This window comes from Perca flavescens, chromosome 6, assembly GCF_004354835.1.
Source record: "Perca flavescens isolate YP-PL-M2 chromosome 6, PFLA_1.0, whole genome shotgun sequence".
In the NCBI taxonomy this organism is placed as follows: Eukaryota; Metazoa; Chordata; class Actinopteri; order Perciformes; family Percidae; genus Perca; species Perca flavescens.
Genome location: NC_041336.1, coordinates 4,345,355 through 4,372,232, shown reverse-complemented (window position 1 = coordinate 4,372,232; position 26,878 = coordinate 4,345,355). Strand labels below are relative to the sequence as shown.

General features: G+C 42.9%; 2 protein-coding genes across 4 annotated transcripts in view; both read left to right on the top strand.

The window, feature by feature from the left end:
* Positions 1 to 4,959: 4,959 nt before the first annotated feature.
* On the top strand, positions 4,960 to 6,340 carry LOC114556991 (hepcidin). The gene is made up of 3 exons (XM_028580190.1): positions 4,960 to 5,061; positions 5,149 to 5,226; positions 6,232 to 6,340. Exons 1-3 carry the CDS (start codon positions 4,981 to 4,983, stop codon positions 6,331 to 6,333), a joined length of 261 nt encoding a protein of 86 aa, XP_028435991.1. The 5' UTR covers positions 4,960 to 4,980; the 3' UTR covers positions 6,334 to 6,340.
* A 7,290-nt stretch (positions 6,341 to 13,630) lies between these two features.
* Positions 13,631 to 26,878, top strand: part of LOC114556924 (collagen alpha-6(VI) chain) — a 40,892-nt gene continuing 27,644 nt past the window's right edge. For 2 of the 3 annotated variants that reach the window (XR_003692751.1, XM_028580063.1), the window contains exons 1-7: positions 13,631 to 13,979; positions 20,552 to 20,656; positions 21,435 to 22,022; positions 22,799 to 23,356; positions 23,696 to 24,316; positions 24,571 to 25,131; positions 26,255 to 26,806. Coding sequence is in view for 2 of the 3 variants with exons in the window: in XM_028580063.1 (XP_028435864.1) it covers positions 20,581 to 20,656; positions 21,435 to 22,022; positions 22,799 to 23,356; positions 23,696 to 24,316; positions 24,571 to 25,131; positions 26,255 to 26,806 (2,956 nt within the window). In the remaining variant the exon portion in view is untranslated. The remainder of the gene's footprint in view (positions 13,980 to 20,551; positions 20,657 to 21,434; positions 22,023 to 22,798; positions 23,357 to 23,695; positions 24,317 to 24,570; positions 25,132 to 26,254; positions 26,807 to 26,878) is intronic. The other variant, XM_028580064.1, reaches the window with a different exon arrangement.

Here is a 26,878-nt window from a genome sequence, read left to right as displayed (position 1 = left end):
TCTGGTAAGTTCAGAAAAGTACTGGCCTGACATGGTCCTACTCAGATTCTAGTCAGAATGAGTCTGAAACCGCTCCATTGGGCTGTGATTATGGGGCGTTTTCCTACCGAACCAGGAAAAAAAAAAAAAAAGCCTCTGCATTCATTGGATAGACCTCCAACCAATCAGAGCAACGGAACTCAACACTGTGTATCATCTCCATAGCAACCACTCTTTGCACAATGCATTGGCGTGCATTCGTTCCAACTTCTGAGGATTTTAAAATGAATGCGCTGTCGATATCTTCTGTAACAGACGCGATGGTGGAATCAACAAATTCAACCCAAGCGTTCTTTGGTGACGTGATTGATTCTGTTACTGTTGATCATCTGTCCGACAATCTGATTGGTCCGAACAGATCCTGTTCGGGCAATAATTGCTTCTCAACGGAGCGACTCCAGACCGAACTTCCCGACCTCGAATTTTGTGGGCGGGGCTAAGTTTGGCTGGCATCCAGGCTAGAAAAGTACATCACTTTACTGTAATGCAGCCTTTAAAACCAGGAAAAGACAACACTTATGTCATATGACGATATTACCGTATCCAAAATCTAAGACAATACAGTTTTTTCCGATTGCTAAACGACAGTGGGCCCAACTGGAGTCACGTGTGCAAAACTCTGACTACAGTCTGCACTACCAACAGTCACCTGAACTAAACAGTTCACATCAGCTGCAAAACTCATTCAAAGCAACACAACTCTTAAAGGGAAACTTCACCGATTAGCATTAAGCTTTGTATCAGTAGAACCCCGGTAGTATTTTTGAATGACCATGCTTCCCTCCCTCATGTCCCCCTGAGAGGGGAGATCTCTGTATTGAGGGTCTGGAAAAAAACCTCAGATGACGCAAAATGACAATTTTTGCGTCATCTGAGGCATTTTTGCCCAGAGGCAAAAGACTACAGCCTGTATTCATTGTGTATTAGGAGCCACTTCCGCATAGCCCAAAGGGGGTTGGACTGTCTGCTTTTTCCGGAGATTGCAGAGGAAAAAACGAGTGTCAGCCATCTTGAATCCTCGCTTAGCTTCTCAGCAGGAGCAGAAACTGTTCATCCCGACGGAAATTTTGGGACACGAGCTTTTATTTTGAAAAGTAGACGGGACGGCATGATATGGGACGCTCCAGGCTGCAGCCATACAGTCTTGGAAATTTTAGAACAACAATTATGTGCATTAAAACTACCGCACACGTGTACCACCGGGATACATTGGAACACATCGGAGAATATGCAGGACACTTTATTACGGACGCAATACTCCACACACTACGCAAGCTTTGCCTGCACGGAGACCAGCGGTGGTGCTCGATTCCTCTGGCCGGTAAAGTGACCTCATCAGTGGGGAGCATTGAACGAGTGTGCCGGTGGAAAGCTAACGCTAGCCAGCCATCTGTTCACCAATCGTGCTTGCAAGTGTCCGCTCATTAAACAAACTGGACTACATCCAACTTCAACCAAACTCCCAACGTGAGTTCAGAGACAGCTGTGCTGTGTTTTTGTTGTTGTGGAAATATTGCTGTGGACAATCCAGCCTGCTGTCACCGGGTAAGACTACTAGTGGAGGTGGGCTGTGTTACCCCGGACTGCCTGTTGTAGAAATGGGGTGATTTGTATCCAACTAACTGCTAACTGCTGGTGGAGTTTGTGACTGTAAAATGCCGACAATTCTAGCTACATCCCACGCAAATGTACGGCGGTGTTTATACACCAAGAGCTAATGCTAGTAGCTATGTGTTAGCCTTCTTTTATTACATGGCTTGGTTGAATTCTAATATAGAATGCTGCTAAGGATAATGCACCGTTGCCATGCATAGCAGAGCGTTGCCATGGACACAGTTCTGTTCACTCTGGAGCTATCAATCAATCCGCTGAAAGAAGTCCGGATAATATATCAGCTGTGGCCAAAAAAAGCATGTTTTAAATGTGTAACACCACTTGAGCCACGGTGAAACGTTTTTTCGTGTATATGGTTGAAATGACAATAAAACACAATTGTTGAGTTGATCGTCTCACTGTCTGTCTGTAAAGGGCAGGCGTGGCTTGAGAGTGGCCTCATACAGCAGCAAAGCAAGTGCATTCTGGGATTTGGTGTCTTTCATCCATATGAGCCAAAAACACATTTTCTGTCTTATCTTGGCCTAGAAGGCACCAATTTCAATTTTCTTTTCACATTTCTACTACATAAGTGACCCAATTTAAAAATATATTCAGGTTTCCAGCGGTGAAATTTCCCTTTAACACACGTCTCAAAACAGGCTCAGTGCAGCCAAACACTCTGCACAAGCCTCACTGAGATAACACACACTGTCACTCACACACTGAGGGTAAAAACACTAGCGTCAAACACCAATACAGAAATTACAAACTTTTTCATCTTTACAATTTGAACAATTTGAGTGACTTGACACTACTCAACAGTTTAAGGAAAAAATATAGATTGTATAGCATACCAATTTTTACATAAGGTAAACAAGAAGGAATGACAATCAGCAGTTTTCTTCAATAAAGTATTTTGACTCTAGTTAGGGCCCGAGCGCCGACAGCGGCGAAGGCCCTATTGAAACTGAAGGAATTACTGTTTCTATTATTTTCCCGTCAAATGAATTGGCTTTTTGAGGGGCTTAATATATTCAAAAACTCACCAAATTTGGCGGTCGCATCAAGTCTGGTGAAAATGTACGTATTTTAAGGGTTTCGGGAATAGGCGCACAAAAATGGCTCGCTAGCGCCCCCTAGAAAGTTAAGAAAATTGAGCCCCTGCAGTGCGTTTAACGTAGACTCACGAAACTTGGTACACATATGTAACTTGTCAAGATGTACAAAAAACTTCATTAGAGCCATACCCTAAACCCAACAGGAAGTCCGCCATTTTGAATTAAATGTTCGAAATTAGTGCGATTTTGGCCATTTCCACATGTTGTACTTTAACGAACTCCTCCTAGAGATTTCATCCGATGGACTTCAAACTCGGTCTGTGCCATCTTAAGACGTTAAAGATGAAAAGTTGTTAAAAGAAAAACTTTTCGTCAGACGGTGTGGGCGTGGCGTGGCGGCCATTTTGAGTGTTTAGCGATGAACAAAGAAGTTGTTGTAACTTGAGTGTACGTTGTCGTATCTGCCCGAAATTTCTCACAATGGACAAGGGTCCAGGCCTGAGGACACCTACAGGCCAAAATTGACTTTTGGTCATAGCGCCCCCCGCTGGCAACAGGAAATCTGCCTTATATGACAAACATCATCCGATTTGCATGAAACTCAGAATGTGTGGTCTACGTGTGATACTGAGCCGCCCCCTATAATATGACCACGCCCACTTACTCAGGCCACGCCCCCTTCCATAACATTTGAACCGTTTAAGGTATACCCTTGTGTGAGGTGTCATTGAACTCAGCACAGAGTTCTTTTTTAATTGGTGATGTTTTGACCCACCCTCTAAGCTTTAACCACGCCCCCTTTCATAACATTTGAACCGTTTAAGGTATACCCTTGTGTGAGGTATCATTGAACTCAGCAGAGACTTCTTTCTCCATTGGTGATGGTTTGGCCCGCCCCCTATGTTCAAGCCACGCCCCCTTTCATACATGCTGACCCATCTAAGATAGAGTCTTATGTGAGGTATCATTGAACTCAGCAGACTTCCTTTTTAATTGGTGATGGTTTGACCCGCCCCCTATGCATTAGCCACGCCCCTTTTCACAGCTACTGAACCGTATGACGTAGAGTCTTGTGTGAGGTATCGTTGAACTCAGCAGGGAGTTCCCTTTTCATTGGTGACGATTTGCGGTGTCTGAGTGCCGCGCAAAAGGGCCCGTCTATTGCTGCTCGCAGCTTTAATTCTTATTTGGTGTTTGTATACAAAAAAAGGCTTTCGGAGCTTTCTCTGTATAAATACCATATATGTTCACTAACTAGTCTAAAATAAGACACCTGCTTAGGCTTTCAGCTAAAATTGCAATCAGCAGTGTTTGATAGGCACCAGACTGAAATCTATTCTGTTTTGAATGTGTGGTTAACAGTTTTGTCAGCGGTGTGTTAGCATTTGAACAAAGTGCTGTAAATCTACAGTGTTGTGCACGTTGTGGTCATGTCATGGGATAAGTGTGTAGAGTTTTGAAAACTGTGTTCAAGCAATGAAAAACGATCTAGAGTTTGGTCCACATGAACTGCTGCTGTGCAGACTGTAGTTAGCGATTTGCACATGTGACTCCAGTTGTGCCCACTGTCGTTTAGCAATCGAAAAAAACTGTAACTAGTCTCATATCACGATATCAATATAATATCGATATATTGCCCAGCCCTACTGTAAAGTGGTTGGAAAATATGAAATCGGAATCGGCTAAAATTGGTATCGGTAGTTGAAACTCAATGAAAAATCCGAATCGGCCTAGAATATTGTAATCGGTGCATCTCTAACAAAAACAAAAATTGACTAACTGATGATTCTGATTTTCTTTCCATAATATTGTAGCTAACACACAGACTATGGAGAAGTAGCTCATACAACCACACTTCAAAACATCTCAACTGTACCTTTATATGAAATATAATCATACGTATCAGACAACAAGAAAAGGCACACAAAGGAGAGCAGATAAAAGAGGAAAGATCAAATCCAAAAGAAAAGAATAAAAACCAACAAATGGAGGCTTATTTGACTGTAAATGAGACGTTTTCTTTTTCAGTCTAGACAATACTAGGTAACATACAACTCCTCTGGAATTTCCTCCAACCATTCCCAGCATCATCCAGGAAGGGATGCAAGCCCATTCTTGGAGGCATATCAGTGCTGCCAGTGATGGAGCAACAGTGGCCTGAGTGACTATAAATATCAGCAAGTTTTACACACTCAGCCAATACACAGGGGACTCACTCAAAGAGCTGACAGAGACACCCAAAGGTCTGAAGAAGTCTACTTGATTGAACAACTTGAACCATCCTAAGATGAAGACATTCGGTGTTGCAGTGGCCGTCGTGCTCACCTTTGTTTGTATTCAGCAGAACTCTGCTGTCCCAGCCACTGAAGTAAGAACCTGACTTAAACTCATTTCATTTACGTATTAGCTTTAAATGTTTTGTCAAAATGCTAACATGTGCACAACTCCTCAACAGGTGCAAGAGCTGGAGCAGCCAATGACCACCGAGAATCCGGTTGCTGAATATGAGGCGACATCAGTGGACTCATGGAAGGTACAAATCTTGAATTTTGGCCAAACTCTAGTAAACTTAGCTGCTGTCTAAATGAACCATCGTCTACGCTGGAGTGGTAAACCTGTGGATGTATATATTATAAGACCAAAACAGATGCATGTGGCTACTTAATATGCACGTGAATGACACCATCATCACGTTTTCAATTTACTAAGCGACCACTGCACATGTAGTACAGGTAGGCTATGTTATGAAAAAATAGAGTATCCATTGCTACTGTAAAGGAAAATACTTTTCTTTTTTTTTAAATCCTACCTATCCCCTAAAGAAATCAAAAATCAAAAATAAAATAAATTCCCTACCGACCCATGACCAATCTTTTTTTTTTATGCCCTACAAAGTGCCCTGATGCTTTCTATAGAAGGAGAGAGAACAGACAGAGTGAGTGACTTAATTTAATTTATTATACAGGAAAGTTACAATATAAACGGGCCTGACTCAGTTTAAAAACTTCCTGTTTTTCAGAAACATAAAACATTGGACACAACTTACAGTACATAAGGACAGAACAGTGTTTCCTCTATGTTGATTTTGTAGTGGTGGCCCAACACGGCAACATTTCTGCCACCACTATCAGAAATAAGGGCTGTACAAAAAAATGTAGTTGCCTTTTAAATTATCCTGCTGACATAATGCCCCCCACCTGTTGGCTGCTGCTCATATTGCAATTTAACAACAAGTAGAACTATTGAGAGGTTATTGGACACGTCCAGTTGTTGTTCGGACAGACTTGCCCCCGCTGCTAAAAAAAATCCTAAAGGAAACACTGCAGAAACATTTGTACAGGACATCTGCATGGACTAGACATGGTACAGACAGCTAAAACAACAATACAGTTACCACACATGAGGACAAAAACATATGTACAGGACATTAGCATGGGCTAGACAGATACAGACAACTGAAAACAACAATAGTGATAGTATACAAGAGTGATGAGGCTGGAGATGAACACATTGCTCATGTCTTTTGTCTTTCACACAGATGCCGTATAAAATCAGACACAAGCGTGGAATTGAGTGTCGCTTTTGCTGCATGTGCTGCTTCCCCCCTGCCTGCGGAGTGTGCTGCGAATTCAAATGGTGAGGATTCCTGCTCCAACAACTACTGTAAAACCCTGATGTTTCTAAACTTCATCATGCTGTAGTTAATGTGCATGTAGCCTACTCAGTGATGTGACTGCATCGTCCACTGGTTTTGCTAAATATCTGATACTGCTGTGGATTTTCACAATAAAGTTGAATGTCCCTAAATCAAAGTGTGTTGAAGTGTTTCCGTTACAAATAGAAGTAGAGCTTTTTCACAGAAGACATTTTGTCACAGTAGGAAAAGCATAATTAATAACATTAATTATGGTGGCAGAATTCCATTTAGCTGCTTCAGTTTCAGGGTCCTGGCACATTGTCCTGATGATACTTACAGACTTTTACTTAAGTAACATTTTCCCTGCAGGACTTTTACTTGTAACAGAGTATTTTAATAGTGTGTCGTTGGTACTTTTACTGAAGTAATAAAGGATCTGAATACTTCTTCCACCTGCTGGTAACCATTGAGCAAAGTAGTATAGATATGGATGCTAGTCTGTAGCATTTGATACGATTCCACCTGTAGATGGAGCTAAAAGATTATATAAAAGTTGTTGTTGTAGCAGCTGGGGAACTCCGGCTTTACAGATGTGGAGCCATTAACCCTCAATGTTGTCCTCGGGTCAAATTTGACCTGTTTTAAAAGTTTCTAAATCAGAAATGTGGGTTTCTTTCAACCAAATTGCCCAAAAATAACATGGATGGTTCCCTACAACGCTCTTCACAAGTAAAATACATATTACAGATCATTTCACTACTTTTATTGAATTGTGGGTGTTTTATTTAATATTATACCATATTTCTGCTTTTTAAACTCAAAAATGTGGTATAATTTCATATAAATGAAGTTTATTATCCATTAATTCCAAGAATAAGTGTTAAACTAGTCATTATTATTTGATATTAGTGGTGGGTGTATGCTGGTGGTAGTGGGGAAAAAGCGTTAAAAACGTCAGAGACAAAAATGTCAAAAAAAACAAAACAATTTCTCATAAACGGGAGTTTCAAAAACCTACTGCGGTCTTCTTCACAATAAAACATCTTTGGTGATACGTAGGGTTGCAAAATTCTGGAAATTTTCCAAGTTGGAAACTTTCCATGGGAATTCAGGGGAATAAACTGGAATTAATGGCAATAAACGGGAATTAATGGGAATAAACTGGATATTTTTAATATTGCTTGCTATAATACTGTTAGTCTATAACAGTGAACTTAAATTTACTTGAAAAAAAAACATCTTCCTGTATAATCTTGGTTAAAACAACCTGATTTAATGCAACTTCAGTTGAATGTCCTCCCTATATTCATCAATGACATGCACGGATGCAGTAATCAACATAGGCTACTACATACTTGCCAACATTTTGTTTTTAATAATACAGGAGTTTTTTCCCCAGCTAAACTTTCCATGGAATGCAATATTAAAAATATCCAGTTTATTCCCGTTAATTCCCATTTATTCCCGTTAATTCCCGTTAATTCCCATAAAAGTTTCCAAATTGGGATCTTTCCAAAATTCCCCAGCTAAACTTTCCATGGAAAGCAAAAATGAGCACTTTTATGAACGTAAATACAAGCTGGACAATTGACGTCCCATTAACTTACATTGTAGCTTGTTTCGCCAGCTTGTTCCAGACAATCCCACTTAATTATATATCCCACTTACAAATATGAATATATATTTCTACTGGTATGCTTCCTAGTGACATTATTGCAAAAATATGAAGAAAAAACTATTCCACCTGTGTGTGCATGGTTATAATTCTGAAGTGCAAAATAGTTCAGGCTACAGCACAAATATTTCCATAGATAAGAATAATCAAGTCTAACCTCTGAATTTCTTTTCAAAGTGCACCAGATTGATGCATTTAAACGTTAAAATAGACAACATTTTCTTACAGGGGAGCATACCCATGGATCCCCTAGGGGGGCTTGTGCCCCAGTGCAGATAAATGAAAACATTACCTCTTTTGGAGGTATTTACGCTTCTGAGCTGAAAATGTCCCTGGATTTTGTCTCAGAAATGTGGTCACCTTAAGTTAAAAACAAATGACGCTGGGCATGAATAGAGGACAAGAGGAAAAGGGTGGAGACGGGATGCCGTTTAGCACTTTGTGCCTCAAATTGAGGGAGCCGGGTGCTTTCTTCTGCAGCACATGTTCAAGGAAGCAGCGGTAAGAAAATGCTTGCTAGTCATTAGATGCTACACAAAGCTTCAGGGCGTGCACTCTGTCATACGAGTAAGTTACCGGCAATGACGGCTGCTGACTGACCGTGTTGGTGATACAAACAATACATGTGTGCATAATCGTGTTCATAGTGGAACACGATTAGTCATTAACAAGGGGGTTAGCCTCTCTCCAGAACGCTTAGCTCCTATGGCGCCATTTTGAGGCTACCAAGCCATCACCTCCTGTTAGCATTCCATTGGCTGCCATTCATTTTGACGTCACCTTGACAGCGAATAACTTTACATCTGAAGGGGTTTAAAGACTGTATTTGTCCGTTGTTTATTTCTAAAGAAACACAACAATGTATAAAAGGCTCCGTCTCACATTATGGCTCCGTAGCAGACGTTTTTGTACAAGTAGGCTAACAATTGGTGCAAAGTGAGGTGTAAGTAAGACAAAGGAAATGCGAAAGTGATATGGTAATGACACAATGTACCTGGATGTAGTGTAGAGCCAAACAAAACAAAACAAGAACAGTTACTACCAGGGGCGTAGGAATGAGTTTAACATTTAGTTTAACACATATCGGAAACCTGACAAATGGTTTGAACAGAAATATGTCATAAATTAACTACACTGCAAAACATTCACCAACCTACTTTATTCTACTAAAAAGATTCATTCGTAAAGATAAAGGAAAACACATTTTGAATGGCAGTAATTAACTGATACATATCAAATCAATTCTTTAATTGCAGGCCTAATCATCCAGTTTTGTAGATTAATAAATAGCATATTGATCCAAACTTTTCAGAATACATTTTCTTTTCTTAGTTGTATTTTAAGCCTCAATGAACAGATACACACAAAGGTTAAGTTGAAAGGCAAAAACAGCATCAAGAATGTTAACATTGGGCATGAAAATGGGTCAGGGGTGAAAAAGGTGAGAAGGAATCTTACCCCTCTAGGGGGGTCTGGGGGCATGCTCCCCCGGAAGAAAATTTTAAATATTCCATATTTTAAAGCATCAATCTGATGCATTTTGAGATGCATTTTTTGCCAATCAACACTGTAATATTTCAATATGCACTCATTAAAGTTAATTTGACTGGCAAAACAGTTAAAGTCCTTCTGACATTACACAATAATAAAAGTCTAAAAACTAAAAACTGTTGCATCGATTTTTACTTCTTCCAACCATATGTTAAATAAAGAGTCAATGTGGATTTACATAATTGCAATAATATCATAATCCTACAATGAATCATTGTGAAAACTAAACTTTACTACTTTGGTCATCATCAAAAAAGAGAATTAGTACATTCATGATTTTGTCCATGTTGATATTAGCTGCTTTATTTACATTTATTAAAAACGTTGCATTGTTTATCTTTTCATATAGCTAGACGTCTAGACTCTGGGACAAGGCCTTATGTTTAAATACCTGCCATGCTGACTCCAAACAGACAGCTTTGTCAAGGAAGTTTGGGCTTCAGATCAGATGTTCAACAAACTAAAATCACCTCACCCTTCATATAACACCTACCTGCAGCTCTCCCTGCATCACCCTCTCCAGTGTCACCACTGTTAGTTTCCAGCTGAACTTCATCTGATCTCTAATATGAAAGCAGTGGAGATGAATAAGGTCTAGAAAAATACTGATGGGAATGTCAAGAACAAGTGAAAACCCACACAGACAGACTAACTCCTTTCTAAATGTGGGAGATGTGTAACTTTACTCGTTTTCAAGTTCCATGGGTTAAGTTAATAGAAAACTCATGTTCTTTTACAATCATCTTAAATACTGTTGTTAGTGTCACATCGCTGCCAACGTTGGCTAAGTAACGTTACGTTAATAGTAACAACGTTTACCTAGCAAGAGTGTACTAGTTAGCTAGATGTTGAATCACAACATCAGCTTTACATCAACAAGTCTAACGTTGGTTAGACAGAAAATATAATTATCCTCCTGGACAAAATTATTACCAACTCACATTTCCTTTCTTTCTTTTCTTCCCCATGAGAAAGAAATCAGTTAAAGTGAGCTGCTGCTGTCTTTTCATCTTAACTTCTGACTACCTGTCGCCACTGCCAGCTGCAGACTCCGCTTCCCAAACAGTCTGCCGCTGAGGGGGCGGGCCGGTGGCAAGACGCTGTGTTGCGCTTTCAAAATAAAAGCATGCGAGTTAAAGATTTCAAAATAAAATATTTGTCTCCGCGGTATAATTTTTCGGTGGGACAAATGCGACTGTCTCCAATATTGGAGGGGACACGTCCCCCCCGTCCCCCCGCGGTTCCTACGCCCTTGGTTACTACAAATGTAAATGCTGAAATGTAGTGGAGAGTCAATATACAGTTAGTGCAAATTGTGGTCTGGTTAGTGATATAGGTCAGTAATAACACAGCTGACCGGAATAGACAGTCTATGTAGATGTTGAATGCAGTGTTGGAGAAGTTACTTTTAAAAAGTAGTTTTTCCTCGTTACTCGTTACTTCTTAAAAAAGTAATCCGTTACTTTACTTAGTTACCCCCTATGGAAAGTAACTTTTTACTTTACTTGTTACTTTTACGTTAGGCTACTGCGTCTCTAGCAGAGATTGAAGTTAATTAAACAAAAACTATCTTTGACCATAAAGCTATCAGTGAAGTGTCTGAACTCCACTGCAGGCTGGATTCTCTACTCACAGAGTGACGGCTGATTCATTATGAACGAGTCCAGCGCGGGTTGAATGCACATCAGCAGGTCATCGGTGTTACACGGTGTTAGTGTATGTAATGTCTGTATCGACTCGTACCAGTCGCGCAGCCACGATGGTCCGTGCATCGTCGTAGACACACGCTTCCTCTTTTCCTGAAAGTCCACAGCGGTCCACTGCGTGTATGTACACTGGCTAGATTTAGTGCAAAGTCAATGTATAGTTGTTGTGTATTGCATAGATTCTCATAGCCAACCTGCAGTTTATTCAGGCACCCGGATGTGTCTATGACTGTGATTTAGATTTATCATAGCAGACAGGAAATGCGTTGGAGATGGCACAACTAACTTTTTGGATAAAGCACATGGACTTTTCTGGGCAAAACTATCTACAGAGTGTTATATTTGTGTTAGTTACAGACAGTGCTCAGTTTTTTTTTTTTTTTTTTTTTCTTTTCCTCCCTTACACTCAGCGAGCGCAAGGGAACCCCTCTAGAGCTGAGAGAGGCATAAGGAATCTTTCCCAATGCAACAGAAAGTGCAAGGGTAGATGGAGAAGGCTTCATGGCATCCCGATGCCACGTAAAGCGCTCGGGTAAAAGAGCCCGAAGGGAGCCCAAAAGGGTCCCAAAAGGGACCCAAAAGGTACCCAAAAAGGGACCCAAAAGGGCTCAAAAGGGGCTACTACTCGGCAAAAACACTCATATTTATACACAAAAAACATTTTACTCCTCCCAAAATTATCAAAAGGGACGTACTATATGTACTTCCCTATCCTTGTAAGGTAATGTAGGAAACACTTCACAAATAACGTTACAGTAATGAACTTCATGAACTCTACAGCTCGTGGGCGTTGTATGGCCACACATGTGCCTTCAAGACGCACACACACACACACACACACACACACACACACACACACAGCTGCATGCACCCGTCAAGGCCGCAGCTCCTGCCTGTGCTCTTCTTATCTGTCTAGGTGCTTTCCTACACTCTTCACAGATGAAAGCTCTTTCCGTCATAAAATGCAAAAACAGATCAGTATGTATGCTTGACAGAAATGTTTATTAATATGCACTGTCCCTGTAATAAATAAATAAAAAAAAAAAAAAAAAAAAAAAAAAAAAGAGAGAGTCTCGGTCATACCATATAACTCGCTGTGCGCGGATGCCATTTTTTCTTGTTGCTAAGGAAACGACAGGTCTGGTTACTCCGCTTGTCATTGGTCGCCTGTCAAAAAAGCGCTTGACGTTGGCCGTTTTTTCAGAAAAATTTAGCTTTTTTCAACTTCTAAAAGACGCTCTGAGCTGCAGAAAAGTAGTGGGTGGTGTGAACATAGCCTTAGCTGTACTTTTGGGGAGCAGATTATCGTTCATATTTTTTGGAGGGGGGACAAATCTACCTCTTCTAATTATTTGGGGGACATATCCCCTGCATCCTGCCTGATATCTAAGCCTATGTATACAGTACAGTATACTACTATAATCTAGAGCACTGGTTCTCAAGCTTTTTTCAATAATGTTCCCCCTTTGAAAAGTGTTTTTAAGCCATGTACCCCCAACCAGCGAATAATTTTTGGTAGAAAAAAAAAGTCTCTATAAAGAGGAAGAATACAACGATGTCAGAGATAGATTTACTAAACAACAGCCTTGGACCTGGAAAACATTTAGATGCTGATGGAAAAAGGAGACAAAAACTTGGAAAAAGACGGGAGAAAGAAGTAAGGAAGGCAAGAATAGGTCGAAAATAGTAACAAAAACTTAAAAAAAACAGTAGAAAGCAGGAAGGCAACACTAGGGCGACAAAAGTGACAAATAATTCAAATAAGCGACAAACTTGGAAAAATGGATGTAGCCTGTAATAAAACCGGTGTAGATTCGAACCACTTCATAAACCCTTCACGTGGTACGGACGGGCAGCGAGGCTTCAGATGTTATCAATGACGTCATTTGTCCAAAACGATACAAGCCTCGATAAGCGCTTCACAGAAAACTTCCGGGATTTCTCGACACACGCTCCGAAGCCTCGGCACAGAACGTAACATCACTACAGTTCACCACCAAAATCACAAATACATATTGTTGCTCTTAGCCTACAGTCACATAAGCTACAGAAGACTCTCTTGTAGCTAATGTGACCTGTAGTTTTATTTATCAGTCTAGATAGTTTTGTGTGAGTTGCCCAGTGTTGCTGTTTTCTCTCCAGTATAATGGAACCAGATAGTGCTTGGCTTGTGCAGCTCAAAGAGCCAAAATAATACAGTGTATTTGAAAAGCTCTACAGCAATGCCTCTTTGCTCTACACTCTGCATGCTGGCTGCAGAGAAACTTGGCTGAAGCATCAGAAATGTTTTCTCAATGATGTAAGATGTTCTCTACTTGTCCTGAAATTCACTGGAAATCTGGACCATTCCTTCATTTGATATCAGACCCAGCATGTGGTTTTAACCCTTCCTTTCTCACTCTGTGCTGTCTGCCACCACAGCCAAATAAATACTTTGAGAATAATCTCATACGAAGCAGAACCAGATTCAAACAACACAGGACTTTCACCCAGGAGACCGGGGTTCGTGTCCCATTCTTGTCCCGTGTGTCACTTTAATGTACATTTTGTAACCACACCCATGGTCTTTTCCTAGGAGTCTCGGCGGCTCGGTCCTACCCCCCCTCCTCCTTCTACCCCTCCTCCTCTTCTTCATCCTTAAAAAAACGAGGCTGCAGCTACATGACTGTGGGACTCCTGTGTTTGGGTGCAGAGGGAGCGCATGTCACAGCAGATCTGTAAGTAACTTTGAACATTTCTTTTCACTTACGTGTGCAGTGATGGAAATGTAACAGCAGTGTGGATTTTACAAGTTTGAGCGCCTGGTGGCCGGGTTTGCCACGGAGCCCGGCCGGGCACAGCCCGAACAAGCTACGTGGCTCCCATCTCTCCAGCCCATGGGCCCACCACCTGTGGGAGGAACCGTTGGGGTCGGGTGCGATGCCACATGGGTGGCAGTGAAGGTCAGGGGCCTCGACGGACCAGACCCGGGCGGCAGACGCTGGCTCTGGGGACGTGGAACGTCACCTCTCTGTGGGGGAAGGAGCCGGAACTGGTGCGGGAGGTGGAGCGCTACCGGTTAGATCTGGTGGGGCTTACCTCTACGCACAGTCTCGGTTCTGGAACCATACTCCTGGATAGGGGTTGGACTCTTTTCTTCTCCGGAGTTGCCCAGGGTGTGAGGCGCCGGGCGGGTGTGGGGATACTCACAAGCCCCGGCTGGCGCCGCTGTGTTGGAGTTTACCCGGTGGGCGAGAGGGTCGCCTCCCTACGCCTGCGGGTTGTGGGGGAAAACTCTGACTGTTGTTTGTGCATATGCACCAAACAGGAGTTCGGAGTATTCGGCCTTCTTGGAGACCTTGACTGGAGTCCTGCATGGGGCTCCAGTGGGGACTCCATTGTTCTGCTGGGGGACTTCAACGCACGTGGGCAATGATGGAGACACCTGGAGGCGTGATTGGGAGGAACGGCCTCCCTGATCTAAACCAGAGTGGTTGTTTGTTGTTGGACTTCTGTGCTAGTCATGGATTGTCTATAACGAACACCATGTTCGAACATAGGGATGCTCATAAGTGTACCTGGTACCAGAGCACCCTAGGCCAAGGTCAATGATCGATTTCATAATCGTTTCATCTGATCTGAGGCCGTATGTTTTGGACACTCGGGTGAAGAGAGGGGCAGAGCTGTCAACCGATCACCATCTGGTGGTGAGTTGGGTCAGGGGTGGGGAAGACTCTGGACAGACCTGGTAAGCCCAAACGTGTAGTGCGGGTAAATTGGGAACGTCTGGAGGAGGCCCCTGTCCGACAGACTTTCAACTCACACCTCCGGGCGGAGCTTTTCGTGCATCCCTGTGGAGGCTGGGGCATTGAACCCGAGTGGACAATGTTCAAAGTTTCCATTGCTGAAGCTGCGGCGAGGAGCTGTGGTCTTAGGATCTTAGGTGCCTCAAGGGGCGGTAACCCACGAACACCGTGGTGGACACCAGTGGTCAGGGAAGCCGTCCGACTGAAGAAGGAGTCCTTCCGGGATATGTTATCTCGGAGGACTCGGAGGCAGTGCAGGGTACCGAAGGGCCCGAAGGGCTGCAGCCTCTGCCGTGAAAGAGGCAAAGCAGCGGGTGTGGGAGAAGTTTGGAGAAGACATGGAGAAGGACTTTCGGTCGGCACCAAAGTGTTTCTGGAAAACTGTTCGCCACCTCAGGAGGGGGAAGGGGGGAACCATCCAAGCTGTGTACAGTAAGGATGGGACACTGTTGACCTCCACTGAGGAGGTAATAGGGCGGTGGAGGGAGCACTTTGAGGAACTCCTGAATCCGACTAATCGCCATCTATGTTAGAGGCAGAGCTGGAGGATAACGGGGATTGTCGCCGATTTCCCAGGCGGAAGTCACTGATGTAGTCAAACAACTACACAGTGGCAAAGCCCCTGGGATTGATGAGATCCGTCCAGAAATGCTCAAGGCTCTGGGTGTGGAGGGGCTGTCCTGGTTGACACGCCTCTTCAACATTGCGTGGAAGTCTGGGACGGTGCCAAAGGAGTGGCAGACTGGGGTGGTGGTTCCTCTTTTTAAAAGGGGACCAGAGGGTGTGTGCCAATTATAGGGGTATCACACTTCTCAGCCTCCCTGGTAAAGTCTACTCCAAGGTGCTGGAAAGGAGGGTTCGGCCGATAGTCGAACCTCGGGTTGAGGAGGAACAATGCGGATTCCGTCCTGGTCGTGGAACAACGGACCAGCTCTTCACTCTCGCAAGGATCCTGGAGGGAGCCTGGGAGTATGCCCAACCGGTCTACATGTGTTTTGTGGATTTGGAGAAGGCGTATGACCGGGTCCCCGGGAGATACTGTGGGAGGTGCTGCGGGGAGTATGGGGTGAGGGGGTCTCTACTCAGGGCCATCCAATCTCTGTATGACCAAAGTGAGAGCTGTGTCCGGGTTCTCGGTAGTAAGTCGGACTCGTTTCAGGTGAGGGTTGGCCTCCGCCAGGGCTGCGCTTTGTCACCAATCCTGTTTGTAATATTTATGGACAGGATATCGAGGCGTAGTCGGGGTGGGGAGGGGTTGCAGTTTGGTGGGCTGGGGATCTCATCGCTGCTCTTTGCAGATGATGTGGTCCTGATGGCATCATCGGCCTGCGACCTTCAGCACTCACTGGATCGGGTTCGCAACCGAGTGTGAAGCGGTTGGGATGAGGATCAGCACCTCTAAATCGGAGGCCATGGTTCTCAGCAGGAAACCGATGGAATGCCTTCTCCAGGTAGGGAATGAGTCCTTACCCCAAGTGAAGGAGTTCAAGTACCTTGGGGTTTTGTTCGCGAGTGAGGGGACAATGGAGCGGGAGATTGGTCGGAGAATCGGGCGCAGCGGGTGCGGTATTGCATTCAATCTATCGCACCGTTGTGACGAAAAGAGAGCTGAGCCAGAAGGCAAAGCTCTCGATCTACCGGTCAGTTTTCGTTCCTACCCTCACCTATGGTCATGAAGGCTGGGTCATGACCGAAAGAACGAGATCCAGGGTACAAGCGGCGAAATGGGTTTCCTCAGGAGGGTGGCTGGCGTCTCCCTTAGAGATAGGGTGAGAAGCTCAGTCATCCGTGAGGAGCTCGGAGTAGAGCCGCTGCTCCTTTGCGTCGAAAGGAGCCAGTTGAGGTGGTTCGGGCATCTGGTAAGGATGCCCCCTGGGCGCCTCCCTAGGGAGGTGTTCCAGGCACGTCCAGCTGGGAGGAGGCCTCGGGGAAGACCCAGGACTAGGTGGAGGGATTATATCTCCAACCTGGCCTGGGAACGCCTCGGGATCCCCCAGTCGGAGCTGGTTAATGTTGCTCGGGAAAGGGAAGTTTGGGGTCCCCTGCTGGAGCTGCTCCCCCCGCGACCCGACACCGGATAAGCGGACGAAGATGGATGGATGGATGGATGATCTGTAAACTTAAAGGGGTGACGTTTAAGGGCTGAAAGAAAATCATAATCTCAATTACTTTGGTCAATATTGAAATCAGGATTATTTAAAACAATTCCTAATTGACTCTTGGGAAGATATTGCATGAATTGAAGTTAAAAAATTAGTGAAACATTAAACAAATCAGTGAAACACGTGGAACTGTGAAACTTCCCTTCATACTTTCCCATTTGAACTTCTTTTCTTCATTCTTCATACAGAAGACAAGACTGAATAAGAGTTTACTTGCAAAATGTGATGTGCAAAATAATAGTTTTTCTTGATTACTTGCTTTTGAGGAGTTGAAATCACAAACAAAATTGCACATCCCTAGTGAAATGTGACTGAGCTGACTCACCTTTAGTGATACTGATGAATTTAATTTGGAAAAGAGACTTTTTTGGGATGTTGTTTGTTTAAAGATAGACATCTTCAGTAGGAACCAATGGGCTTGGAGCTGAGAGGCAGACTGACACATTTTGTTGCGTTGTTGTGTGGTTTAGGTTTTTTTTTGACAATAAGAAAAATCTAAAACAACACCAGAACACATGACATCCTTTGTGGGACTGCAGGGACCCAGGTTCTATTCAGCCTGAAATAATTTATTCTGGAAGATGGGTCAATCATAAGCGGGATAGATAAGCACATAAGAAGCTGGGTCCCGACTATTTTAATGAGAGACAGATTGATTATTTTAAAAGGATGTAAGAATGAAAGGGTGCCGTAAATCCAGGAGTGGACTTGTGAGATGACTAGGGTGGCAGTCTGTGTGTGTGTGTGTGTGTGTGTGTGTGTCTCTGTGTGTCTGTGTGTGTGTGTGTGTGTGTGTGTGTGTGTGTGTGTGTCTCTGTGTGTGTTTGCCAGATTGGATGTCCAGACTAAAAAATGTGGAAAGTAGCTGAACTTTCTGTAGGTCTCCGAAGAAGCTCTGTGCTCGAGGGAGACATGTATGATGGGCTTATTATGGTGATGTCATTTATACATTTCGTTTATTGTCTATTGTGTTACTATTTTGTTGAATGGTCTGGAATATTGGAGTTACTGTGTCATGTTGCAAGTTGTATGTTTTGTATGTTAAAATATTAAAAATTGTTGGTCCAGTGGGTAGAGCAGGCGCACATATACTGAGAGGTTTATGCCTTGACACAGAGGTCCGAGTTGGAATCCGAAAAAAAATTGTTAATCAAAAAAATATAAATATACACCAGAATAAGAGAAATATAACTTATAACTAGTTGGAGCTTTTCAAAGTGATTCAAATCTACACTGTAAAAAAATAAATAAAATAAAATATTATTGTTGTGTTGTTGCACCCCCTAGTGGCAACAGGAAGTAGACCTAACAGCTAACAACCTCCTCCTAGAGATTTGAATCACTTTTCAACGTGATTCAAATCTACACTGTAAAATAATGAAATAAATACCTGTAATATTCCGGCAGCTGGGGCGCCCAAAAAAACATATGAATCGTAAATTGCTTGGGATGATTCAAAGTGGGCCCTTAGAAAGAAAAAGGGTATTCACAGTAGGATATTATGTTGGAGGATTCTTTTTTAATTTTTTTCTGATTCTGTATTGACGTGTTGGGAATTTTGAGGACATACATTTGGATGTAAAACTGTTTTAATATCAACACAAAACCTGAGAAAATGAAATAACATAAAAACATTACCCTCCTTTTTTAGTTGTCTTGTTTTTTGACATTTTTTTGACGTTTTTTTTTTCTAGATTTTTGACATATTTTTCATGTTTTTTCTTTCTTTAAAGTTTTTTTTTTTGGGATACTTTTTTGGGATACTTTTGACGCTTATTTTTGACGTGGTTTTTGTTTTTATTAACTTTTTTTCGACGTCTTTCCTTGAAGTTTTGTTTATAGGGGACAATAAAAATTCACTTTTCACTTTTCAAAAATTCATCTTTTTTTACTTTCCCTTTGCTTTAATGTTCCAAAAACATTTATCCTATTGAAACTGAAGGAATTCTTCTTCTTTTTTTCCCGGCAAATAAATCGCCTTTTTGAGTGGCTTAAGCTACTCAAAAACGTTTAACGTAGACTAATGAAACTTGGTACACATATGTAACATGTCAAGACTGCTCATTAGAGCCATACCCTAAACCCAACAGGAAGTCCGCCATTTTGAATTGAAAGTTTGAAATTAGTGCGATTTTGGCCATTTCCACATGTCGTACTTTAACAAACTCCTCCTAGAGATTTCATTCGATCAACTTCAAAGTCTTCAACTTCAGTCTGTGCCATCTTAAGACGTTAAAGATGAAAAGTTGTTAAAAGAAAAACTTTTCGTCATAGGGCGTGGCCGTGGCGGGGCGGCCATTTTTTGCGTTTCGCCAACAAAACAGGAAGTGGGTGTAACTCGAGTGTACATTGTCCAACTGGCTCAAAACTTTTCAGGATTCATAAGAGTTCAACCCTGAGGACATGTACCGGCAGATATTTACTATATTTGGTCATAGTGCCCCCTAGTGACAACATGAAGTAGACCTAACAATTAACAAACTCCTCCTAGAGATTTCATCTGATCAACTTCAAATTTGGTGTTTGCTATCTCAAGACCTCAGTGTTGAAAAATTATTAAAATCAAGACTTTTTGTCGAACGGTGTGGGCGTGGCGTGGCGGCCATTTTGAGCGTTTAGCGTTGAACGAGAAAGCTGTTGTAACTCCATTGTACATTTTCCAATCTGGACGAAATTTGATGATTGACAAGGGTCCAGGCCTGAGGACATCTACAGGTCAATATTGACTTTTGGTCCTAGCGCCCTCCCGCTGGCAACAGGAACTCAGCCTTAAATGACAAACATCATCCAATTTACATAAAACTTATAATGTGTGGTCTACATGTGATATTGAGCCGGCCCCTATACTCTAGCCACGCCCATGTACTCAGGCCACGCCCCCTTTTCACATCTTGTGAACCGTTTAAGGTAGACTCTTGTGTGAGGTATCATTGAACTCAGCAGAGAGTTCCTTTTTAATTGGTGAAGGTTTCCCCAACCCCATAAGCTTAAGCCATGTCCCCTTTAATAACTAATGACCCATTTCTTGTACACTATTGTGTGCAGTATCATTGAACTCAGCAGAGAGTTCCCTTTTCATTGGTGACGATTTGCAGTGTCTGAGTGCTGCGCAAATGCACGGTCGCAAGGAGCGGCGTCCGCCAGTGACCCCACGTGCAAAGAGGTGCGAGGGCCCGTCCAACACTGCTTGCAGCTTAAATTTTTGTCTGAATATACCTGTAGTCTCCCTCTGTCTGAAACGCTCCGTTCTAGTGCCTGTCTCTTTGAGATCCTCTTTCGAAATAACTCCAAGAACCAAGACAATGACGTTCTGCACTAACTCCTGTTCTATCTGTGTTGTAGGAAGGGAGAAACTCACGAACCGTTCCAGCATGATGGGAAGAACCAGTTTGGTCTTCAGCCTCATCGTAGCAGCATTGCTCTCTGGCATCGCTGCTCAGAGCACAGGTGGGAAGTTGTGTTTGTTTGTAAATGAGCCGTCAAACACAGTATATGTTTGGGATTCATTACTTTTGAAGGAACCCTGGGACAATAAAGTACATTGAAGGGTTCCATGTTTAAAAAATTGTGAATGAGATTTCAGACTATGAATGAGTAGAAAACAGAAGAAAATATATGTAGAATTTTAAGTACAGTAACTTCCATTGTGTACATCACAACCTGTGATTTTGGAGCTATGCAATGCTATCCATTCAACAATCTTCCATCAGTTTATCGCAATATGTTTGTTTACATGCACATAATATTCCAGTTTTTGCTCTTATTCTGAAAAAGACAATATTACTCTAAGCGGTTTACATGGCTAATGAAAGAGAATATTCCTGTTTACAAGCAGCCGTGTAGAACAGGATTTTTCCAGCGTTTATGGACAGTAACCATAGCAAAGCACAGAGCTGACCATAAGCCGTAAACAGGCGAGAGGCCATGAACTCTTGCAAAGTGCAGTAAAAACCCTGATTGAGACACAGATTCTGAATGTGCTGTATACATGTCTAAAGAATGCTTCTAAAACCAGAATAGTACCATGACATCACACGTCTTAATCGGAATATTCTGTTTAAATATCCAAACAGAATATGCTGTTTACATGACCTGTATCAAATTCGGAATATGTTTCTAAACATACTCACTGTGACATTGGTAGCTCTAATTTTACACTGAGACTTTACCCAGAACACCCTATTTTGGCTCGTGCTATGCTGACCTTGTTCTCCCCCCTCTTCAGATTGTGAAAACGCCACCGTGGCCGACATCGTCTTCCTAGTTGATGGCTCCTCCAGCATCAGCCCTGGAAACTTTCAGGAGGTCCGGTCTTTTCTCCGCAACTTCATCAAAGCCCTCGACATCGGCCCCAACAAAGTTCGCATTGGCTTGGCTCAGTACAGTGATGAACCTCGACAGGAGTTCCTGCTGAAGGATCACTTTGACAAGAAGTCTCTACTGGCCGCCGTGGAAAGAATTCAACTCCTAGGAGGAGGCACTGAAACAGGAAAAGCCATTGACTTCCTCCAGAAGCAGTACTTCACCAAAGAGGCGGGAAGCCGAGTTGGCCAACGGGTGCCTCAGATCGCTATAGTTATCACAGATGGGGAGTCAACTGATGAGGTGAAGGAACCCGCCCAGAAGCTTAGGCAGGACGGAGTCATTGTGTTTGGCATCGGGGTGGGAGAAGCCAACCGGAAGCAGCTTGAGGCCATCGCCAACTGGCCTGCAGATCGCTTCCTTCACTCATTAGATAGCTATCAGGCTCTGCAGGAGCAGATGGAAAAGCTGCTGGAAACTGTTTGTGTCACAGTGGTAGATCAAAAGGAAGGTAAGGCAAAGGATTGGAGGAAACATTATATACTTGCCTAGTTGTTAATTTCACAATAATAGAAAACAACTGTCAAAGAAAAAAAACTAGCAAGAGTCTATCTGTTTAAATGCCGAAAGCATCTGTGGCTGCTTATATGGTTTGGATCTATGAAGTTGAGAATCTTAACCAGGGATTAATTGATTGATTGATTATCCCACCCTGGCTCTTACCCTTATGGTCTACTACTCTTACAGTCTGCAGTCCACGGTAGCCATTTTGTCAAAAAGTTCAACTTGATTACTGTCATTTCCAGTAAGGGATTTTAAAAAAAACGCAGGAAAATATGTGCATGGGTAGGTGTAGTTAAGGTGTCAGTTTCTACACAGTCTTAGTCAAACATATCCTAAGACAAAAGTGTACAGTACCTGTTCCAAATGGCCCACTCAAAGACTGCCATCATAGAAAGGGGCGAGACATGGTGAAGTTTACAAATGGCAAATGGGTATTCACGATGTTGGACCTGCTACACATGAGAAAAGTAGTGGTGTTAAGCCTGAAAAAATTGGTACCATATTGTTTGTACAGCTTTTGCTTGTCAAAACCTAAAAATATAAAAGTTTGTATGCATCTTTTTTGGGGTTGAAAGGTCAGTTGGGCTGAATTATTTAACCCCTCCAACTATGACGAACTAGCTATAACTTTGAGAGGTGGCTGGGAGGAGCCAGACAATATTGACTTGACTGTATTAAACTGTAACAGAATGTAATAATGTTTATGTTTTATTCTTCTTGCAGCTTTGGCAGAAAGGTTTGCAGATATTTTCTTCCTGGTGGACAGCGGCATAGCTCAAGCACCGTTCGTTTCTTTTAGGGACGACCTTGTGGAATTGATCAATCAAATTAACGCCGGAGTGTCCACCTACCGTGTCGGTGTGGCGCAGTACGGTCAAGATACCCAGGTTGAATTCCTTCTCAATGCTCATCAAACTAAACAGCAACTCCTGTCTGCTGTCAGAGGTTTCCGCCTGCGCCCACAACCCAACCAACCACGTAACCTGGGTAGGGCTCTGCAGAATGCCAACACTCGCTTTTTTACCAGAGAGGCGGGGGGTCGTGCACACCTAGGTGCCCGACAGTTCCTGGTTGTTGTGAGTGGAAGAGACTCAGAAGATCCTGTGTCTAAGGATGCTCAAAAGATCAAATCAGCAGGGGTTACTGTTATTGGGATGAGTGCAGGTGCAAGTATGGATGCCTTACAACGTTTTGCCAGTTCTGGGTACGCATTTGATTCTCCCAAAGTACTTATTTTGAAGGATTCCATCGTGACTGAGAAAAAGGACGACATTATTGAAGGTGAGAATCGTCATTCCTTTGGGCACTCAGCCACCTAACCAGTTGTTGTAATTCTTGTTGTTAGTGTCTGGAAGTGGACATTGTACAGCTGCTTTACAGGCAGTGAGGAACAAATAAGAATGACTATCTGAGTTCATTTTGGGGAAAAAAAGTCATTGAATGCTGTTATGAGTGTTAAATGTAAAGTACATTTTAAACAAATCACCTTTAAATTATTTTAACCCAGCCGCCTTTTAGGATCGCAAATCACCAAACTATAAATAATTTAATCTTCAAATATATATTTGAATGTTTAAGTAGCCGATGGCTCAAGTTAACTTATTACACTCCTTTTCACAGATTGCAAAGGAGCCAATATTGCAGACATTGTGTTCATTGTTGATGAGTCGGGAAGCATTGGAACCGAAAACTTTCAGCTGGTACGCACTTTCCTGCATTCGATTGTGAGCAGCCTGGATGTAAGACCGAATAAAGTCCAAGTGGGCATCGTTACGTACAACGAGGACTCCACAGCACGGGTCTACCTCGACACATTCGATAAAAGGGAGGAAATCCTCCAGTTCATCAACATCCTGCCTTACAGTGGAGGTGGAACGAACACTGGAGCTGCCCTAAACTTCACTCTGGACAATATCTTCATTAAGGAAAAGGGCAGCAGGAAAAGTAAGGGTGTCCAGCAGGTGGCAGTGGTGATCACCGACGGTGAATCCCAGGACAGTGTGCATGAAGCAGCAATCAGTCTCCGTCGGGCTGATGTCACTGTATACTCCGTAGGAATCAAAGATGCCAACATGAAAGAACTGAGGGACATGGCGTCTCACCCCATTGATAGGCATGTTTTTAATGTGAACAGTTTCACCGAGCTGAAGTCTCTGAAGCACAGCCTGCAGAAAGTCATTTGCGAAAACATCATTGACCAAGCCGTCAAAGTCAGGGCAAGGGAATCTGAGGCCAAAAAAGGTTTGAACCTTTCCAAAAGTTCCATAGACACAAAATAATCAACATTTAAATATTGGATTAGTATTTATGTTGTAACCTGCATATTAAATCAATTTAAGAAGAGACTTAGAGTATGGATGAGAATGGGATGGGTGGAACAAAAAGTAATTTTGACCCAACCTAAAAATGTTCCTATGTTTGAATGTTATTTTCTAGCCCTCCTCTCTTTGACTATGTTAAAAGAACTAACTCATGCAGTTCCTTTTCCTCTCCAGCATGTGTAAAAAAGGATGAAGCAGACATCTTCTTCCTGATGGACGACTCAGGAAGCATTGGGAACCGAGACTTCGAAGATATGCAGAACTTCATCTTGAGGTTTCTTGGTACCTTCAATATTGGGCCAGATCGTGTCCGAGTGGGGCTTGTGAAATATGCTGCTCATCCAACTTTGGAATTTGACCTGACAGCCTCCTCAAATGTTGATAATCTGAAGAAATCTGTGGAGAATATTACACATGAAGGAGGTGGGACAGAGACAGGAAAAGCCCTAAAATCCATGGGCCCACACTTTAGTAGAGCGATGCAAACTCGTGGTCACAAAGTCCCAGAGTACCTGATTGTCATCACAGATGGGGAATCCACTGATGACGTCAAGGCTCCAGCAGAAGAACTGAGGCAGCAGGGTGTCATCATCTTTGCCATCGGGGTGAAAGACTCAAACGAAGCTGAGCTACTAGATATTGCAGGTGACCCCAAGAGGACTATCCAGGTCAATAATTTTGATGCCTTGAAATCCATCAACAACGACATCATCAGAGAAATCTGTAATGAAGACGGTAAGTAAAGGTTAACTACACTGGACTTTAAAATACATATGGCTTTTCTCCATTACATGGTACCTGCTCGACTCGCCTCGACTCTACTCGCCTTTTTTGGTTTTCCCTTATGACAAAAAGTACCTGGTACCTGCCAACAGGTACTTTATTTAGTACCACCTCTGTCGAGGTTCCAAGCGAGCTGAGGCAATACCAAAAGGTAATGTGAAAACCTGTAGACTACTGATTGGTCGGAGAGCATTGTCACTAATCACTGCGTGATCATTGCTAGTGGCCGATGGGGGTGTCCTGAACAAACCCGACATTTTTAATAGTTTAGTCAGCTGTGTTTTTTTGCTGCTTCCAGCTTCTTTTTAGACGAAATGTGTCTTCTGGCAAACAGCCACATGCCGAGAATCAAAAACAACAAACGGCAGTTTCCTGCGGCGTAGCTATGACAACCAACCATGCTCGCCTCATGCATTAGGCGGTACTAAATCTGCAATGGAAAAAGGAGGACGGGGCGCTGCGGTCGCTCAGAGTAGAGCTGGTACTAGCAGTGGGTAAGCGCCAATAGTTAGCAAAAGGAGAGGGAAGTGAAACCAGATCTTATGTTTTTTTCGCCAGAAATAAATAAATGACAATGACATTGATAATATTATAAAATACTAAAAATACAGCCTTGAAACAGCCTTACAACCTTAGTCAACAGTTTTTAAACAACAATTGCTTACATTGAAACTTTTACGACTTACCTCAATTCAAGCTGCTCTGGGCAAATTCATGTCCACTAATGGTTCTTCATAAGCTATGCCATCCAGACTTCAGCCTTGATTTAAAAGAACTGAGAGTTGCGGCAGTTGCAGTATAATCATTCTTGACTAGAGAAATTGGGTGAATGTCGCCTTAGCTAGGTCCTTCAGTTATTTGTGCACTAATTTGGGCTACGGGGGTCATTTTAGAAGTGTTCTTTTAAGCAAAGCCTTCCAATGGTACCAATTTTAGTTTCATTGTTTTCAATGTTGACTAAGAAGAAATAATCAGCTGCCTGTAATCTCAATGATACCCAACGACTGGGCCCTAAGGGAAGAAGAGGGGGAAAACAGGAACACCACGTTAACATTTCTGTGTTCTGTGTCCACAGCTTGCAGAGATATACAGGGCGACATATTTTTCTTAGCTGACGGTTCTGAGAGCATCTCTAAGGATGACTTCAAGAAAATGAAAGAATTCATGAAAGCCGTCATCAGCAAGCCCGCCATCGAGCAGAATAAGGTCCACGTCGGTCTCATGCAGTTCAGCTCTGACAACCAGCTGGAGTTTCCCCTCAGCCGCTACTACAGCAAAGATGAAATTCTGAAAGCCATCGATAATATGACGCAGCTGGACCAAGGCACGCTCACAGGAAAGGCCCTTACTGAGGTGTCGCAGTATTTCGATAAAACCAATGGAGGGCGTCCTGACGTCAGTCAGAGGCTGATCGTGATAACAGACGGCGAGGCCAAAGACGAGGTCATAGGCCCCGCTGAGGCTCTGAGGAAAAAGGGAGTGGTAGTCTACGCCATTGGAGTGGTGGACACCAACACTACCCAGCTGGGTGAGATCAGTGGCTCAACAGACAGGGTGTATTCTGAGAAAAACTTTGATGCGCTGAAGGACTTGGAGAGCCAGGTGTCTTTGGATCTCTGTCAGAAAGGTAAGAGCAGTTTCCCCAAAAATACTTTAGAGTAATCAGTGTACATATTTGTAAAAGCATTGCGCCCTTAGC